The 21,325-nt window shown below is 40.9% G+C and overlaps 2 protein-coding genes across 2 annotated transcripts in view; both read right to left on the bottom strand.

Annotated features, from left to right (window-relative positions):
• Positions 1-15,027: 15,027 nt before the first annotated feature.
• The window catches only part of LOC138980153 (neuropeptide S receptor-like), a 13,487-nt gene continuing 7,189 nt past the window's right edge, over positions 15,028-21,325 (bottom strand). Inside the window, exons 2-3 of the mRNA XM_070352980.1 lie at positions 18,378-19,580; positions 15,028-15,621 (exon numbers count right to left, since the gene is read on the bottom strand). Coding sequence (XP_070209081.1) covers positions 15,303-15,621; positions 18,378-19,468 — 1,410 coding nt within the window. The 5' untranslated portion in view covers positions 19,469-19,580 and the 3' untranslated portion in view covers positions 15,028-15,302. The remainder of the gene's footprint in view (positions 15,622-18,377; positions 19,581-21,325) is intronic.
• LOC138980697 (KRAB-A domain-containing protein 2-like) overlaps positions 20,077-21,325 on the bottom strand; it is a 3,703-nt gene continuing 2,454 nt past the window's right edge. The window contains exons 2-3 of the mRNA XM_070353604.1: positions 20,464-21,325; positions 20,077-20,097 (exon numbers count right to left, since the gene is read on the bottom strand). The exon at positions 20,464-21,325 is cut by the window's right edge and continues 768 nt beyond it. Of these exons, the coding sequence (XP_070209705.1) occupies positions 20,077-20,097; positions 20,464-21,325 (883 nt within the window). The remainder of the gene's footprint in view (positions 20,098-20,463) is intronic.

The following is a 21,325-nucleotide window of genomic DNA, read 5'->3' as shown; positions in this document are numbered from 1 at the left end:
AGGAAGTAGGGAGTAGTAGTAAATCAGTTAAGATCTACGTGTTTGTTGTGTCAGATGCGCAGTTAAACATCTCTGAAAGCAGATTACAGGATATTGTTTATTGAACGTGTTAAAATGAAGTATCTAGATTTTCTTCCAAAAGATCCACACTGTTCTTTGATTTGTGGGGCAACAGGTTGCGGCAAAACAAGATATGTTTTGGATTTATTACAGACTGTTTACATAAATCACTTTGAACACATAGTCATATTCTGTCCAACCATAAAGCATAACAGAACATACAAGGAGAGAAAATTCATATGGTCTGATCAAAATATATTTATTGTAAATCCTTCTGATCGTCTAAATGTTTGCTTGGAGCATTATTTCGATCTTTTTCAGAACACGCCAACACTGTTTATTATTGATGACTGTGCAGCAGAACGTGACATTGTTAGAAAGAAAAGTGCACTAGCAAAGCTTGCATTCAGTGGACGACATGCATTAATATCAGTTTGGATATTAACACAAAAATACAATGCAGTTCTGAAAGACTTTAGAGAGCAACTCAAAACAATAACATTGTTCTATTCAAAGGACCGTGACAGTTTTGAAGAGTGCCTTCGAGAAAATGATGTCATTGAAAACAAACAGGAGAGAGAAAGAATAAAGAATAATCTGAAATCTTCTAAGCACTCGAAACTGGTTTTAAAAACTGATCAACCAGTTCAGTATGTATGTTTGTAGAAATCCTTGCTAAGTTCTTGTCAAGTTCTTACTCAAGTTCTTGTCAAGTTCTTACTCAAGTTCTTACACAAGTTCTTGTCAAGTTCTTACTCAAGTTCTTGTCAAGTTCTTGTCAAGTTCTTACTCAAGTTCTTGTCAAGTTCTTACTCAAGTGCTTGTTAAGTTCTTACTCAAGTTCCTACTCAAGTTCCTACCTAAGTTCTTACTCAAGTTTAATTACTAGATTTTAATTTTATTCTGCATCAAAATAAAATGAACTGTGATGAATTGCTGATGCAGACTGCTACAGATATTGAAATCTGTGACAGTAGGACTATACCTGATAAAAAAGAAAGATTGTATTCACTTGCTGTTTGTGGAAAAACAAAACACTACCTTGGGCAGCAGTTAACTGTGGAAGAAGTACAACATCTTTCCTCAGAAGATATAGAAAAGTATCATGGACGGTATGAATCAGTGCTTGGTTCTAAGATGGTTAGAAGTATTGGACAGACTGTTATAGGTTTGTACACAAAGATTTTTGGACATTTTACACCTCTCGACTCGGAGGAAGACTTAACACATGATCTAACTCATGACCCTGTTGTTTCCAAGTCCCTCGAATCTCTTGCCTGTGGCCTGTATTATCGATTTGGTGCTTTATTAGTACCATTTGTTGCTGGATTAATTACTTTCAAACACATTAATTTTCAGAATAAAAAAGATGACAGATCAGTTGAAGCAGACAGTGGAGCAGACGAAAATACCAGAAGTGAACACAGTGACAAAGAAACCTGGTAGAGTAGAAGCAGGAAAAAAACTAGCCGAATGGAACAGACAAAAAAAGTTAAATCAAAAGGCAAAGCAGAACATTATGTCTGAGGTTGAGCAGACACCAAACATTCCTGAAGTGACTAAGGTCACACAAACTGATCAAGAATTAAAATCTTCATTTCTATCATACAGAAAAGTAGCTGTAGCAGCTGTTGTTGGAGGAGGTGGATACTTGCTTTACAAACTTTGGCAAGGCAAATATAAAGTGTCAGAAAGACCAAAATCAGAAACACCAAAATCAGAAACACCAAAACCAACAAACAAAGCAGTACAAACAATAAAAAAGCCCACAGTAGTACCTGCAGTGGATTCATTTCATATGGAATAATTTTAATATTTTAATTTTGATAACATAAAAATGAGTTCTGAAAAGACAATAGTTAATCTAGTTTATCACGCTGCAGTGATTGGAGGCTTGAGTGTAGGTTACACAATGCTGGGTAAAAGTCTCCTCAGAATGAAACCAGCCGACTTGGGAAAGTTAGACTTCGAAGACGGTGCTAAACTAATTGGTGTTGTGACAGCTTCCTTTGCAACAAAAGACTTCCTGGTGAAGCAAGGAATTATTCCAGAAAATATAAACATGTAAGACAATAAAATGGCTAGCTTGGTTATGATGGTGGGAGGTGCGATTGTAAATGCGCTTGCATTTTCTGGCAGCAACTATTTGTTTTCTAAACTGCAAAATGGTGAAGAGAGGGAAAGGCACAACAAAGCCATGGAACAACTGGCGAAAGCACAGGATGAATACGAGAAGAAACGAATTGCGCAGTTAGACTTTATGAATGATAAACTTAGGCAGCAAGGACATGCAAACAAAACCTTTGCCAATGTTGATGCAGCCATTCAAGAATACTATCTTGTAACTGGAAAGAAAATGAAGACAAGTGCTCCTCCAAAACTGGGTGACTTTTATCAGCCTTCAGAAGAGCAGAAGGTGGGCGAGATTGTTTTCATTGTTATTGGTATGGCTGTTGTTTACTTTATTGCGCGTGCTGTCAAATCTTAATATTCTGTCATTTAAAAAACCATGAGTGATGCTTTGTTATCTAAAATATATTATTCCCCAAAAGGATACTGGAAAGGAAGAACTGCTATTGACAAGCTCAGTGACGCAGCAGGTGTTTCTCAAGATATAGCAAAGAAATGGTTGTCAAAGCAGGCAGTTTGGCAGATCTATTTACCTGCACCAAGAAAAATTACACGACCACACTTTGTTAACATTAAACCGAATGACACTCATCAAATAGACCTGCTGTATTTACCGCATGACACAGTCAGAAGGAAGAAATATAAGTATGCACTGACTGTAGTTGATGTTGCAACAAGATACAAAGATGCTGAACCGTTGACAGAGAAAAGTGCTATAGCTACAGCTGTTGCCCTGCAAGAAATTTACAGACGTGGACCACTAAAGTATCCCAGAATGATTCAGTGCGATGATGGTAAGGAGTTTAAAGGAGCTGTCAACCAGCTTCTGTTAAAACATCATGTTACAGTGAAGAGAGGTATTCCAGGAAACCACAGGTCACAGGCTATTGTTGAGAGCTTTAACAAACAGTTGGCAGAAAAACTGTTTTCATATCAGTACCATCAGGAATTTTTGGACACAGAAAGTAAATTGCGTAACACTGAATGGGTCAAAAGATTACCATCAGTACTTAGAGCAATGAATCTGGAGGTATTTAAAGCTACAGGGTTAAGACCAGTTGATGCAATCAAACAGAAAACAATACCTGTTGCTCCAAAGTCAACAACACCAGTGGCATTACTACCTTTCAATCAGAAAGTCAGATATTTATATGCACCCGGTGAAGCTGAGGGTGACAGCAGGAAGCGTGCAACGGATCCAATCTGGAGTATTGACATTCATGAAATCAAGAGAGTAGTAGAGACAAATCCACCTATATATTACTTGAGAGAACCAGCACCGCAAAGAGCCTTTGTAAAAGAGGAATTACAATTAGTTCCACGTGGTACAAATGTTAAATGATTTTTTATTTCAGATTTTATAGTGTTAACAAAAATGGAAGCTCTGAGAAAGAATTCTAAGCAACTTCATTTTTTTAATTTATATTTTTATTTTGAGTTATAAAATCAAACTCACAGCGATGGAAGACTCTGTATTAGAATCTTTATCGACAGTATTTGACACCGTTGAATTACAAGTAACGGATCCTCAAAATGTGCAGTCCAGTGTGCAAGACGCCATTGAACAAATTCCAAACAATTTGTTGATTGAACCTCCAGTAAAAGTGCAGATAGTCAGTTTAATAAAATACAAAACAGTCAGTGATGAGGTGCTAGAAGTTCATGTTTCAACCAGACAACTAGCACTTAATTCTATGGCAGAATTGAATGGAAACTGGGCAGATGAAATGATGAAACGGTTTGAGCAAGCTGCAGAGGATGCAAAGATGAAAGGATCCGGATGGTCAGAAGGTGAAATTCTAAAAATAGAATTGAAGCTAAGTAAATTTGCCCCCATCAGAGGTAGAAGTTACATACCTTTACCTCCTGCTCTTGTCAAAAAACGTGCTGTGCTGAACATAAAGAATGATGACGACAAATGTTTTATGTGGTGTGTTCTGGCAAGACTGTACAGTGTAAAGAAAAATGCAGAAAGAGTGTCGAACTATCATGCATACAGAAATAAACTAAACTTTACTGGTATTGAATTTCCTGTCAGCATTACAAGCATTGACAAATTTGAACAGCAAAACAAACCCATCACCGTAAATGTTTACACGTGGGATGAGGAAGATGAACTGAAACCAGTCAGAATATCAAAGAACTCACCAACGATTGGTGATTGTGATACTAACCATGTTGACATGTTACTAATGACTGATGGTGTAAAATATCATTACACTTTGATTCGTACAATGAGTAGACTGATGGCGAGCACAAGCAATCACAATAGTAAACAAGACTTTTGTAGGCGATGTCTCTTGCGTATTCCATCAATTCATGCAGCACTTATACACAAGCAACATTGTAAGAGCGTTGATGATGCGGTTGTGAAGTTAACAACACCACCGCCAGACAGCAAAGTGTATTTTAAGAATGTATGCAAACTACAGAAAAGTCCTTATGTTGTTTATGCTGACTTTGAATCTATCATTGTGCCATATGAAGGACCTTTACCAAAAGACCTACCTAAAACAGTAACTCTAAGTAATCATCAAGTCTGTTCATATGCATTTATTGTTGTTAGTTCAGATGGTAAACATTCTAAACCGCAATTGTACAGAGGACCTAATGCAGCAAAGAACTTCTTACAGCAAATGAACCAAGTGCGAAATGACTGCTCCAAACAACTGAATCTTTCAGACATTGTTATGAAACCTGAAGACCAAGAACAGTTTAACTCTACCACACAGTGTTGGATATGCGAACAAAGTCTAACACCAAACACAGACAATCCAATAGTAAGAGATCATGATCATGTAAGTGGGCAGTTCCGAGGAGCAGCACACAGCAAATGTAATCTACAATTAAAGTTTGATCCTAAGACTTGGAAGCTTCCAATCTTCTTCCATAACTTGCGCGGTTATGATTCACATCTGATCATGCAGGCAGTAACTGATGAATACAAAGCAAGATGCATTGCGCAGTCTTCAGAAAAGTACATGGCCTTTACTCTGAATAGTTTATACTTCTACGATTCTGCTCAACATCTGATGGGAACACTTGAGTCTTTATCTTCATCACTAACTGCTTTCCCAATCACATGTAAGTACTTTGACAGTGACTTAGTTAGAAAGGGAGTCTATCCATATGAATACATGGATTCGTGGGAGAGGTTTGATGAAGATGAGTTACCACCAAAGGATGCTTACTTCTCACGGCTGAAGGGTAAAGGTATAAGTGACGAAGACTATGAACACGCTAAGACTGCATGGAATAAATTAGGATGTAATACAATGGGTGATTATCATGATCAATATTTGTTGGCTGATGTTTGTTTACTTGCAGATATATTTGAGAATTACAGAAGAACATGTATGAAGCACTACAATCTAGATCCTTCACATTACATATCTGCACCAGGCATGAGCTGGGATGCATTTCTTAGATTTACAGGAGTAAAGATTGACTTGCTATCAGATCTTCCTACACTTCAGATGATTGAAAATGGACTACGTGGAGGAATCAGTATGGCTTCACACAATTACTGCAAAGCCAACAACAAATACTTGGACGACTTTGATCCTATGAAACCTTCTAATTACATCATGTATCTAGATGCAAACAATTTGTATGGTTGGGCAATGTGTCAGACGCTTCCACTTCGGAACTTTAAGATCTATTCAGGACCATTTTCACAATGTGTTGTGCTGACAATATTAAAAGCAGGCCCAGACAGTCGAAAGGGATGGATACTAGAAGTTGACTTAGACTATCCACTATCACTTCATGATCTACATAATGATTATCCTTTAGCGGCTGAGAGGTTAAAAGTAAACCCAAGAGAACCTCCAAAGCTGGTGCCCAATCTGTTTCACAAAAAGAAGTATGTGTGTCACTACAGACTGTTACAGTTTTACATTAGACATGGATTAATTTTGAAGGCTGTTCATCGTATAATTTTATTTGATCAAGAACAGTTTATGAAACCTTACATCATGAAAAACACAGAACTGAGAACCAAAGCCGCTGATGCATCAGAGAAAGACTTTTTTAAACTGATGAACAACAGTTGCTTTGGTAAGACAATGGAAAACCCACACAAGAGAAAGGATGTTAGACTTGTTACAAGAGAAAATGAGGCCATCAAGCTGACATCCAAACCACAGTATCAAGACTTTAAATACTTTCATGAACAGCTGTATGGTATTTTAATGAAAAAACTTGTAGTCAAGCTTGACAAACCAGTATTCATAGGCTTTACTGTGCTAGAGTTGTCAAAACTGTTGATGCTTGAGTTTTTGTATGATTATTTGAAACCAAGATATCCCAAATCGAGAGTACTTTACACAGACACAGATTCATTCTTACTTGACATTCCAGCGGATGACATTTACAAAGATCTAGAAGCTGAAAGTCCTGCAGTAAAAGGAAAAGATTCTTTTTATGACACTTGCGACTACCCTAAAGAATCACCATTGCACTCAAATGTTAACAAGAAGGTTATTGGAAAGATGAAAGATGAAATGAATGGGAAGATAATTAAGGAGTATGTTGGATTGCGTGCAAAGATGTACAGTGTTGCAAGTGAGAAAGGGGTGGTTAAAAAAGCAAAGGGTGTAAGCAAACAGGTTGTAAAGTCGAGCATATCGCATGATAACTACAAGGAAGCACTGTTTCAGAAGCGAGTGTTTCACCATGACAACCCTAAGATCAGTTCCGCGCTTCATCAGATCAACACAACTATTGTAAACAAGAAATCTTTAGATGCTAATGACACAAAGCGCGTTTATTCATCACCAGAATATTCTTATGCAATTGGGCACTGGAGAACAAACGCGGCTTCAAATAGTCTGAGTGTGTTATAAGAATTTTTGTCAATCGGGAAAACCCGCTATGACAGCTTTGTTTTGACTGCAGCGTTAGGGAAGTGTTTGTGAAAGGGGAGTAGGCTTTGTTGAGTTTCAAAGCAGCCACCAAGTACACTTGTCAAAGCTTGATTCAATAAACAAGTTTTAATATTCATGAACCACGTGATACACCAGAACCAATCGTGGTGGAACAATATTACACAAGTCATTTGCATAAAGTGCACTCGGTGGCCGCCTGAAAAGGCAGCCTAAATATTGAAGCGTAGTGAAGCGAAGCGTTGGAACAGAGTGACCCAAGCCGCCGGTTTACCAGCAAGACCTACCGTTCACGCGTGAACGGTACTATTTTTAGAATCCTAGAATTCTCAAGAATTTCGGAGCTGGCTTGTTTCTGGTACAGGCAAAATTGGTCATCACTGAGTTTGTGTAACACAGGAAGTTGTGAAATACGTCACGGCAAAATTGTTACCAAAAACATCATAGATCGTATTGTGCAGGGTCAACCGCAACAAACTCAAACCGAGCCATTCATACCTAGTTGTATTTGAGTGACTTATATACCAACATTTTTATGTCTTATTTTTAGCACAGGTGTAGAAAAAATCATAAATCAAAATGTTATTTATTTTCTAATTTAACATTTTTTTTACAAATGTGACCATGTTCTTTTAAACAAACAGTGACATTAAACATTGTTATGTTAAAAAAAAGAAAAAAGAAAAAAAGCTTTTGCGCACAAATCAGAAAATACATAAATCTTCTAAAAGACCGAACGCTCTCGTGTTCAGCTGACACTGAAGTTGCCAGTGCCGTATGATCTTTTCTTTTGTTGGGAATTCCCGAACCGTCTGGTGCAGCCACAGAGATGCAGCGCACTGATCTAAACTGAATAGTGGATTATTTTTAGATCAGTGCATGCTACAGGAGTACGGGAGACAACTCCAACTGACTAAATTTGTCGTCTGCTTTTGTTTTCGATACGAGACGAAGCACTGACTTATGCCGCTGGTTGTATAAGAGAAAGGGAGAATGTACGTTCTGGGTTACTGATTCCGACAGACCCGGCATTGGTTCAAAACAACCTTACTTTACTGTATTTTTTTTTTGTATGGATTTATGCAGTATTTTTCTGATTTTGTCGCATGTTTCATTTTAGTAAAAGTTTAGTCCAGAAGCCTATTTTGCGTTAATATTTAGGGTCTGTCGGAATCGGTGAGCCAGAACGTACATTCTCCCTTTCTCTGTCGTATTTGATTTCTTTCTATTTCATAAGTCGAGTGCATATGATTTCGGCTCGTGTTCATCGTGAGATGGACTTAGTTTCTTGTATTCTGTGGGTTCGACAGATTAACTAAATGTTGTAATTTCGCCTTACGCGACTTGTTCTCTCTCTGTTGGCAGCGTGTAATGCAGCTGCTTAGAAATTAGAGTATTATTTTGCAAAGTGTGTACCAAAAGTTTGTCATGAGCTGCTTTAGGTTTGGGGTGTGGGTTGGTTTGATATTTCCTCCTTGCAGATCAAATCTGTATTCATTTTTGATGTTGTGTCTTATTTTGTGAAAGGAAACATGCAGACTGACTGAACGCATATATATAATTATGTAACTCATAAACACATGGGTGTAGTTATGTTCAAGAACACACACACACACACACACACACACACACACACACACACACACTCACACACACACACACACACACACACACACACACACACACACACACACACACACACACACACACACACACACACACACACACACACACACACACACACACACAACTGTGTAGATGTATCGTACACCTGATATATTAAACTGAAGTTCACGAAGAAATCGTTTTATTTCTGTGTCATTCAACATCTAGTTTGAATCAGACAAATTGAAACTGGTACAAATATTCAATAATGTTGCGATGTGGAAATGGACATGATATCGCAAAAGATAGACAACGGCAAGATCATTCAAGTATGTACATGCTTGTTGATGTCTACTTAGGCGATGCTCAGAACACTAGTTAGATCTTCCGAGATTAAAAAATGACGATGATCTGTAAACAAACCAGGACAAGGAAAGAAAGACAAAACGTATTTGAAAACAAATCATACTATACAGATTGACAAACTGAAACTTCGAACTCTGTTGATATTTCACGGGAGATGAGGTATGGTGCAAACGTATATAATTATACTGACTACATTTTGTTACGTACTCATCAACAACAACAAAAACCGATATAACCAAAGGCACACACACACACACACAGACAGACACACACACACACACACACACACACACACACACACACACACACACACACACACACACACTTTGCTGGTTTGCTGATCAATGTCACAGGAAACGAATGAACAACAGAAAGCGTGATGAATTCCTGGCCAGAAATCAGTCACAAAGACCTGAAAGTCTGCTGAATGGAACTGGTAAATGTACACATTTGAACTGCTGTCAAAATTACTATGTAATACGATAGTCGGGTTTTAAAATTGGTAGCAAATTACAACCAATAATGATGTTTTTTGCTTCGGCATTGAAGCAATGTTCACTATTTACTAACAAAATAATTACGAATTAAACACAAAACCAAATCAGTGAGGCAGAGGGGACAAAAAGCCGAGCGGGTGTGTGTGTGTGTGCGTGTGTGTGTGTGTGTGTGTGTGTGTGCTAGTGTGTGCCTGTGTGTGTGTGTGAGTGTGTGTGTGTGTGTGTGTGTGCCAGTGTGTGTATGTGTTTGTGTGTGTGTGTGTGTGTGTGCGTGTGTGTAGAGCGATTGAGACCAAACTTCTGGACCGATCTGTCGAACCCACAGAATAAAACTGCACGCACTGCAGTGTTTTCAGTCACGAGAAGGCAGCTTCGTCAATCCACGCGGCAAGGAAGTCGCGCAATTTTTGCGTGCAACACGAAGTAAACAGACATGCAAGAAGAGCGACGGGTTCAAGTTTAGGTCGCTCCAGGAGAAAAATTCTTTTGGATGTTGGCCTTTAAACCAACATCACGGTCAGAACAAACATCATGATCGTTGTGCGCTTGGGAATGTCCTTGACCTGGTCACTGACTTCTCAGTTTTTTTCTGTCTGCAGCTGTGTAGTAGTAGTTACCACGGGTCGAGTGGGAGACAAGGTGGCATCTGTTGCAAAGCTGTGTTACGCCCCATTTTGTCGCATCGGCCCATTTTGACGCATTAAGACAACATGGGTAATCCTCATGCCCCATTTTATCGCACATTGCAAATATTGTCGCACCTGCGACAAAATGGGCCGCGAGTGTAGATATTTTGATGTTTAGCTCAGGAAGGCCAGTCCCGTTTGCTTACTTGCATCAGCATAAAAAAACACCTAGTTCCTAAGTGTGAGTGGGTATGTGTAGACTTTTGTGTGTATACATTTTCGAGTGTCTCCCCATCTGTCTGTCCAATCGTCCGTCTATTTCAAACTTGTTCACACGATAGTTAGATAATAAATATTTTCAGAGGGGGTTATTGGGGACATGTTTCTGTCTGTCTGTCTGCATAGACAGATACACACACATCACTTTCATCAAATACTTTTGAAAGACCGAGTGACAGACACACACACATCAGTTTCATCAAATACTTTTGAAAGACCGAGTGACAGACACACACACATCAGTTTCATCAAGTACTTTTGAAAGACCGAGTGACAGACACACACATCAGTTTCATCAAGTACTTTTGAAAGACCGAGTGACAGACACACACATCAGTTTCATCAAATACTTTTGAAAGACCGAGTGACAGAAAAACACATCAGTTTCATCAAGTACTTTTGAAAGACCGAGTGACAGACACACACATCAGTTTCATCAAGTACTTTTGAAAGACCGAGTGACAGACACACACATCAGTTTCATCAAGTACTTTTGAAAGACCGAATGACAGACATACACACATCAGTTTCATCAAGTACTTTTGAAAGACCGAGTGACAGACACACACATCAGTTTCATCAAGTACTTTTGAAAGACCGAGTGACAGACACACACACACATCAGTTTCATCAAGTACTTTTGACAGACCGAGTGACAGACACACACACATCAGTTTCATCAAGTACTTTTGACAGACCGAGTGACAGACACACACATCAGTTTCATCAAGTACTTTTGACAGACCGAGTGACAGACACACACATCAGTTTCATCAAGTACTTTTGAAAGACCGAGTGACAGACACACACATCAGTTTCATCAAGTACTTTTGAAAGACCGAGTGACAGACACACACATCAGTTTCATCAAATACTTTTGAAAGACCGAGTGACAGACACACACATCAGTTTCATCAAATACTTTTGAAAGACCGAGTGACAGACACACACACATCAGTTTCATCAAATACTTTTGAAAGACCGAGTGACAGACACACACATCAGTTTCATCAAATACTTTTGAAAGACCGAGTGACAGACACACACACACATCAGTTTCATCAAATACTTTTGAAAGACCGAGTGACAGACACACACATCAGTTTCATCAAATACTTTTGAAAGACCGAGTGACAGACACACACACATCAGTTTCATCAAATACTTTTGAAAGACCGAGTGACAGACACACACATCAGTTTCATCAAGTACTTTTGAAAGACCGAGTGACAGACACACACATCAGTTTCATCAAATACTTTTGAAAGACCGAGTGACAGACACACACATCAGTTTCATCAAGTACTTTTGAAAGACCTAGTGACAGACACACACATCAGTTTCATCAAGTACTTTTGAAAGACCGAGTGACAGACACACACACATCAGTTTCATCAAGTACTTTTGAAAGACCGAGTGACAGACACACACACATCAGTTTCATCAAGTACTTTTGAAAGACCGAGTGACAGACACACACACACATCAGTTTCATCAAGTACTTTTGAAAGACCGAGTGACAGACACACACATCAGTTTCATCAAGTACTTTTGAAAGACCGAGTGACAGACACACACACATCAGTTTCATCAAGTACTTTTGAAAGACCGAGTGACAGACACACACACATCAGTTTCATCAAGTACTTTTGAAAGACCGAGTGACAGACACACACACATCAGTTTCATCAAGTACTTTTGAAAGACCGAGTGACAGACACACACACATCAGTTTCATCAAGTACTTTTGACAGACCGAGTGACAGACACACACATCACTTTCATCAAGTACTTTTGAAAGACCGAGTGACAGACACACACACATCAGTTTCATCAAATACTTTTGAAAGACCGAGTGACAGACACACACACATCAGTTTCATCAAGTACTTTTGAAAGACCGAGTGACAGACACACACACATCAGTTTCATCAAGTACTTTTGAAAGACCGAGTGACAGACACACACATCAGTTTCATCAAGTACTTTTGAAAGACCGAGTGACAGACACACACACATCAGTTTCATCAAGTACGTTTGAAAGACCGAGTGACAGACACACACACATCAGTTTCATCAAGTACTTTTGAAAGACCGAGTGACAGACACACACACATCAGTTTCATCAAGTACTTTTGAAAGACCGAGTGACAGACACACACATCAGTTTCATCAAGTACTTTTGAAAGACCGAGTGACAGACACACACATCAGTTTCATCAAGTACTTTTGAAAAACCGAGTGACAGACACACACACATCAGTTTCATCAAGTACTTTTGAAAGACCGAGTGACAGACACACACACATCAGTTTCATAAAGTACTTTTGAAAGACCGAGTGACAGACACACACACATCAGTTTCATCAAGTACTTTTGAAAGACCGAGTGACAGACACACACATCAGTTTCATCAAGTACTTTTGAAAGACCGAGTGACAGACACACACATCAGTTTCATCAAATACTTTTGAAAGACCGAGTGACAGACACACACACATCAGTTTCATCAAGTACTTTTGAAAGACCGAGTGACAGACACACACACATCAGTTTCATCAAGTACTTTTGAAAGAACGAGTGACAGACACACACACATCAGTTTCATCAAGTACTTTTGAAAGACCGAGTGACATACACACACACATCAGTTTCATCAAGTACTTTTGAAAGACCGAGTGACAGACACACACATCAGTTTCATCAAGTACTTTTGAAAGACCGAGTGACAGACACACACATCAGTTTCATCGAGTACTTTTGAAAGACCGAGTGACAGACACACACATGAGTTTCATCAAGTACTTTTGAAAGACCGAGTGACAGACACACACATCAGTTTCATCAAGTACTTTTGAAAGACCGAGTGACAGACACACACATCAGTTTCATCAAGTACTTTTGAAAGACCGAGTGACACACACACATCAGTTTCATCAAATACTTTTGAAAGACCGAGTGACAGACACACACATCAGTTTCATCAAGTACTTTTGAAAGACCGAGTGACACACACACACACACACACTAAGAGGGAGGATCATTCACAGTACACCGTGGCTGAACATTATTTTTCACCCAAATCTATCCAATATCTCACAACCTTCGTGATGGAAATATGGTAACTCTGACAGATAGGCAGACAGAAAGACAGACATACAGACAGACAGACAGACAGACAGACAGATGCATGTCCCCATTAACCATTTCTGTAAAACTGGTAACATCCAAAAATCGTGTGAACAAGTTTGATGTAGACGGACGTTTGGACAGACAGACAGACTGACAGACAGACAGACAGACAGATGGATTGATTGATGGAGATACACTTGCAATTGTAGGTAATGTCGCCAGACACTTCACCCATAGCTATCCAATATCTCACAACCTTCGTGATGGAAATATGGTAACTCTGACAGATAGGCAGACAGAAAGAGAGAGAGAGAGAGAGAGAGAGAGAGAGAGAGAGAGAGAGAGAGAGAGAGAGAGAGAGAGAGAGAGAGAGAGAGAGAGAGAGAGAGAGAGAGCTGTTTCACACTTAGTTTTAGAGACAAACGAATATACGTATGGATGGATGGATGGATGGAAGAATGGATGGATAGATGGATGGATGGATGAACGGACGGACGGACAGACGGATGGACGGATGGCAGACGGACAGAAGGACTGACAGATTGGCTAAAGGGCGGACTCTCTGACTGAATGACTAACTGACTGACTGAATAACGGACGGACAGAAGGATGGGAATGTTTGCATACACCATGTCTATAAACAACGGGCTTGTTCAGCAAGTACGACACATTGGGGTATGAGAGTAGACCCGTTATGTGGTAATGCCAAAAAATGGGCCGATGCGATAAAATGAGGCATGAGGGTGGCCCATTTTGTCGCAAAAATCGGCCCATTCTGTCGTAATTTGTCTAATGCGTCAAAATGGGCCGATGCGACAAAATGGGGCGTAACAAAGCTGGTTGTTGTTTGTTCTTCGTCCATATTTTTTTTTCGGTGACGTTTTATCTTTGACGGCAAAGAGCAAGGCACACTACGTTCTGTAACGTATGATACACGTACTTCTTCAGCATACTCGTCGCTTTGTCGTTGTTGAAACTCGGTCTTGACTCTCGCGTTCGATCGCCGCTTTTTGAAATAAAACCAGCAGTTATTTCTTCGAGCCTTTTCTCTTGCAGACGTGAACGTTGCCATGATTTTCTTGTGGTGCCACAGATCACGCACTATTCTTCCATAATTTATGGCACGCCCATGATGACGACACACAGCACATACGCAAGAGCAACCATGCCGTTATAAACAATGACGAAAGCAGAAGACTTGTACTCATCACTGACCGAACACTGAGCGCCAGTAATATTTGAGTCCGGAAAACTTCGCGTGCACTTTCCGGTAAGCACCGCATAAGGCAAGGCAAGAACGAACGAAGCAACGCCACAGAATAGGACACACATGTAGCCGGTTTTCAAAGACAGGTGAATTTTCTGCCGCATGCTGCAAATCATGCACTTTCTGTCTTTCGACAGACACATCAACCAATACAGTAGCAGAGAACAGGACCAGGAAAATGGTGACACTTCTTGACATCTTGCAAGCCCACCCAGAGTAAAACGTGGCACTAAAACATATATCTCTACTATTTGCAAAGGAATTGCACATACGTTGATGAGAAAATCACAGTTACTCATGGCCAGAATGCAAGTTCTCGAAACGCTGGGTTTGAACCTCCTGTAGTACACATGGAAGACGAGTGTGTTACCCACTATGCCCACTATCATCAACACGACAAGGAACACTATGGTTGGTACTTAGTTGGACACAAACTCCGCGGTTTTTTTCTGATTCAGAAATTCATTGATGATGACAATGCATGGAATAACGAGTCTAATTTTGGGCTCATGGACCCTGTTGTGACGTCATCCTTACTTGAGCGACTTGTCCGTGGTGAACTCTCCAGCATGTTCCTTGGAATATCTATTGACGGTGACGGTGACGTTGTTGATGCTGTTGTCCGTGGTGAACTCTCCAGCATGTTCCTTGGAATATCTATTGACGGTGACGGTGCCGTTGTAGAAAATGTTGATGCCATTATTGTTGTAGAAAATGTTGATGTCATCATTGTTGTTCGTGTTGGTGTTGTTTTTACAGCTGCATTTGTATATCTAGAACAAACGAAAAAAACAATCAATATTGTGAGTATGTTCAAACAATTTGCCACACATATAAACACATTGATGGATGGACGTCTAGTAAACACTTTTATCTACATCAGAAACAAATAACATTTTCTAAGAAAGATTAAGAAAATCAAAACAGCTCTAATTTGTAACTGTAATTAATATCACTTAAAGACACAGAGACAGATATGCAAGCAGACTCGGCCGCGCAACACACACACAAACACACACACACACACACACACACACACACACACACACACACACACACACACAAACACACTCACACACACACACACACACACACACGCACCTAAAGTGTGGATGGTTACCTAAGAGGCGGCACTGGGTGCAGTGCCTTTCTAGTGCACTTGTACTACAACAGCACTGGGTGCAGTACTCGCTCCGGCATCGAAGAATTTTGCACTAAAAAATGCACAAAATTTGACCTATTTCGTCGCCTATAGAGGACGGAAAGAATGTCATTTTGAACATTGTTATGACATTCTTTCCGTCAAAAAAGTCAATTTAACGGTGTTAAATGAAGCGACCATCCACACAATTAGGTTGCCATCCAGAGTTTAGGTTGCCATCCACGTGTGGATGGTTGCCTTATGGTGATTTAGGCAACCAAACCTGTGGAAACGGGGGTACACAAACACACACACACACACACACACACACACACACACACACACACACACACACACATACACACAGGGAAATCAACCATAATGCACGATACAAAATGTTACACGTCACAATTATACAGTATCAAATAATAGCATATCGCCGATCTGTTCATACCAATACAGACAGTCGTCTTGATCAACCAGGTACCACTGTGATGTGCTCACAGCTACCTGTCTTGATCTACCAGTTACCACTGTTCTGTGCTCACAGCTACTGGTCTTGATCTTCAAGGTAACACTGTTCTGTGATCAGAGCTACCTGTCTTGATCTACAAGGTAACACTGTTCTGTGCTCACAGCTACCTATCTTGATCTACAAGGTACCACTGTTCTATGCTCACAGCTACTGGTCTTGATCTACAAGGTACCACTGTTCTGTGCTCACAGCTACCTGTCTTGATCTACCAGTTACCACTGTTCTGTGCTCACAGCTACCTGTCTTGATCTACAAGGTAACACTTCTCTGTGCTCACAGCTACTGGTCTTGATCTACAAGGTACCACTGTTCTGTGCTCACAGCTACCTGTCTTGATCTACAAGGTAACACTGTTCTGTGCTCACAGCTACCTGTCTTGATCTACAAGGTAACACTGTTCTGTGCTCACAGCTACCTGTCTTGATCTACAAGGTAACACTGTTCTGTGCTCACAGCTACCTGTCTTGATCTACAAGGTACCACTGTTCTATGCTCACAGCTACCTGTCTTGACCTACAAGATACCACAGTTCTGTGCTCACAGCTACCTGTCTTGACCTACAAGGTACCACAGTTCTGTGCTCACAGCGGGAGCATCTCGTTACTCCCCCGTATCGTTACCTCCCCCGGCTCGTTACTCCCCCGGCTTGTTACTAACCCTAACCCTAAAGGGGAGTAACGAGCCGGGGAAGTAACGAGCCGGGGGAGTAACGAGCTGATCCCCTCACAGCTACCTGTCTTGACCTACAAGGTACCACAGGTCTGTGCTCACAGCTACCTGTCTTGATCTACAAGGTACCACTGTTCTGTGCTCACAGCTACCTGTCTTGACCTACAAGGTACCACAGTTCTGTGCTCACAGCTACCTGTCTTGATCTACAAGGTACCACTGTTCTGTGCTCACAGCTACCTGTCTTGACCTACAAGGTACCACAGTTCTGTGCTCACAGCTACCTGTCTTGATCTACAAGGTACCACTGTTCTGTGCTCACAGCTACCTGTCTTGATCTACAAGGTACCACTGTTCTGTGCTCACAGCTACCTGTCTTGACCTACAAGGTACCACAGTTCTGTGCTCACAGCTACCTGTCTTGATCTACAAGGTACCACTGTTCTGTGCTCACAGCTACCTGTCTTGATCTACAAGGTACCACTGTTCTGTGCTCACAGCGGGAGCATCTCGTTACTCCCCCGTATCGTTACTTCCCCCGGCTCGTTACTCCCCCGGCTTGTTACTAACCCTAACCCTAAGGGGGAGTAACGAGCCGGGGGAGTAACGAGCCGGGGGAGTAACGAGCTGATCCCCTCACAGCTACCTGTCTTGATTTACAAGGTACCCATAGTTCGTTATACGCGTAGGTGTGCGAGAATATGTAAGCGCAGTGCTTTAAAGATGTCCATGTTATATAGTGCTATATGTTTTATGTAAAATCAATGTCTTGTTTGTATTATTGTTATGTACCACCCCTGAATTTCTCTATGAGATAATAAAGTATTCTTATTCTTATTCTTATTCTTACCCCTGTTCTGTGCTCACAGCTACCTGTCTTGACCTACAAGGTACCACAGTTCTGAGCTCGCAGCTACCTGTCATGATCTATCAAATATCACTGTTCTGTGCGAACGGCTACCTGTCTTGATTAACCAAGTACCACTGTTCCGTGCCCACAGACACCTGTCTTGATCTACCAGGTACCTTTGTTCTATGCGCAAAGCTACCCGTCTTGATCTATTTATCCGCTGCCATTGTTCTGTGCTCACATCTACCTGTCTTGATCAACCAGGTACACACACACACACCTACACACACATTACAAAGAAAAATGATCACACAGACGGTACAAATGAAATCACCTTCTCTTATCCCAAAACAGACGAAGACACTCATCACGAAATCTGCGCGAGAAAAAACAGTAGACGATAGGGTTGACAGCGCTGTTGATGAAATATAAACGCAGACCAATCAGGCCGAAGTTCAGGTCCAAAGACCGCGTGAATTCTCCAGAGGTTCGTTGGTCAAGCATTTTAATGACGAGGTAAGGGAGATAGGTAGAAACGAACATCATGGTCAGAACAAACATCATGATCGTTGTGCGCTTGGGAATGTCCTTGACCTTGCCTTTGACCTCTGATATTTTTTCTGTCTGCAGCTGTGTATTTAGATCGTGTCGTGAGAAAGACAAGGCTGCATCTGTAGCAGACGTGAACGTTGCCATGGTTTTCTTGTGGTACCACAGATCACGCACTATTCTCCCATATGACACGCTCATGATGACGACACACAGCACATACGCAAGACCAACAATGCTGGTATACACATTGAAGAAAGCAGAAAACTTGTACTCATCACTGATCGAGCACTGAGCGCCAGTAATATTTGAGCCCGGAAAACGTAGCGTGTGTTTTCCGGTAACCACCGCATAAGGCAAGGCAAGAACGAACGCAGCAACACCACAGTATAGGATACACAAGTAACCGGATTTCAAAGACAGGTGTCGTTTGCTGCAGATCACTGTCTGTCTTTCGACAGACACAGCAACCAATACGATTGCAGAGAACAGGACCAGGAAAAGTGAGAAACTTCTTGACATCTTGCAAGCCCATACAGAGTAAAACGTGGCACTGAAACATATCTCCGTTATCTGCAAAGGAAGTGCACAGACGTCGAGGAGAAAATCAATGTTACTCATGGCCAAAATGCAAGTTCTCGAAACGCTGGGTTTGAACCTCCTGTAGTACACATTGAAGGCAAGTGTGTTACCCACTATGCCCACTACCATTATCACGGCAAGAAAAACTATGGTTGGTACTGCGTTGGACACATACTCCGCGTTTTTCTGATTCAGGAATTCATCCACAGTGTATGGGTCTAATTCTTGTCTCGTGGACCCTGTTGTGACGTCATCATTACTTGAGCGACTCGTCCCTGGTGACCTCTGCGACATGGCTGTTGGAATGTCTTATGACAATGACGTTGTTGTTGTTGGTGTGGTTGTTGTAGTTGTTGTTGTTTTTGTTGTTGTTGATGTTGTTGTTTTTACAGCTGCATTTGTATATCTACAGAACAAACGAAAAATAAAATCAATAGTGTGAGTATGTTCAATTAACTTGCCACATATATACAATCAGATTGATGTATATGTTACAGGCAAGTTGGGAAACCAGGCATTTCCGGAAATGACTACCGAAAAGTAGTCATTTACGGAAATGACTGATTCACTCGGTCATTTCAGGAAATGCCTAAAGTTTAGCTGGATATTTTAGTCATTTCCAGTAATGACTGAAATTAGCTGTTAGGCATTTCCAGAAATGCCTGACACACAAACTCTTGATCAATCGAAACGCACGCACGCACGTGTACAATAAGAATGAAAAGGGTTATAAATATGTACCAGATTTTAATGTTATTATCTGTCAGATTAAAAGGTAGATAAAAGAATAATAACAAAATGAAATACTAAAATACACACATTTTCATGTAGATTTGAGTGTTAATTACTCTTCTGTTCATTTGTTTTTGCATGCCAGGCTTTAGTGGCATAATGCTTTACGTTCAGAGCATTTGCACTGTGCACTTTAGGAATGGAAATGGTTATAAATATGTGCAAGAATTTAAAATGTAGATAAAATGTAGAGCAATGAATAAAACACACACACACCAACACACACACACACACACACACACACACACACATACACCAACACACACACACACACACACACACACACACACATACACACATAGTTTGAGTACCAGGCATTCTTCTGTTCATTTGTTTTTGCATGTCAGGCTTTGGTGGCAACGACTGTTGCAGAGTACTTTACGTTTGAAGCATTTACACCTATTTGTTTGACACTTTTTCCCCCCAGAGCAGTTGCATTTGGTAAAGCCCTGTCCTCCACTCAAGGAATTTTGAACAACTGCCTCGCGGACACTGACCTGTTTGTCACATTTTACATCTTGCTCTGTCAAAAGTTTCTGTGCGCAGAGTTCAAATTCATTTCTAGTGAAAGATCCTTTCAGTACCCCGCTTCTTGTTGCAATTTTATACAGGTCGTTTTCAGTCTTGTGCAGAATAATTCCCAGAATGTTTCTGGGATCTCCTCGACCCCTGTCGACCAGGGGAACGGGCACTGCCACGTTGTCTCCAGGTTGTCCCGGGCATAGCTCTATTCTGCTACGCTTTATCATTCGCTCTGCCTGCCCCTTCTGGCATTCTCGGCTGGCCTCCCGTTGACGATTGATACTTAGTTGCCGTTTGTTGAGCAAGCGAAGTTCATTATTTTCAGTATGCAGGACTCCTTCGCCACCATTTGATAGTTCCTGTAGAATGGCAGTGGCAGTGGCATCAGTCATTGACGGTTCACCTTGGACTGTTTCGACGACTCCTTCCCCACCATTTGATAGTTCATGTAGAATGGCAGTGGCAGTGGCATCAGTCATTGACGGTTCACATTGGACTGTTTCGACGACTCCTTCACCACCATTTGATAGTTCTTCCTGTAGAATGGCAGTGACATTAGTCATTGTCAGTTCATCTTGGACTATTTCGAATGCTCTGTCGATGACTGCTGCATCACCATTTGAAAGTTCCTGTAGAGTGGCACCAGCACTGGTTGATTCTTCATGGACCTGCACAGAGACACTTGTTATATTGATGTCCAAATCTGAACCTGCTGACTCCGGATTGCTTGCGTTATCAGCATTACTTGACCAGCCTACTCTTTCTCGAAGGTCCTCTTCTGTTTGCATTTCATCAATCAGGGCCTCTGGCAGCCACGTGGAAGACAGCCCAACTCTG

The sequence above is a fragment of the Littorina saxatilis genome, linkage group LG11 (genome assembly GCF_037325665.1).
Source record: "Littorina saxatilis isolate snail1 linkage group LG11, US_GU_Lsax_2.0, whole genome shotgun sequence".
NCBI lineage: Eukaryota > Metazoa > Mollusca > Gastropoda > Littorinimorpha > Littorinidae > Littorina > Littorina saxatilis.
This window is presented reverse-complemented; position numbering and strand designations above follow the sequence as displayed.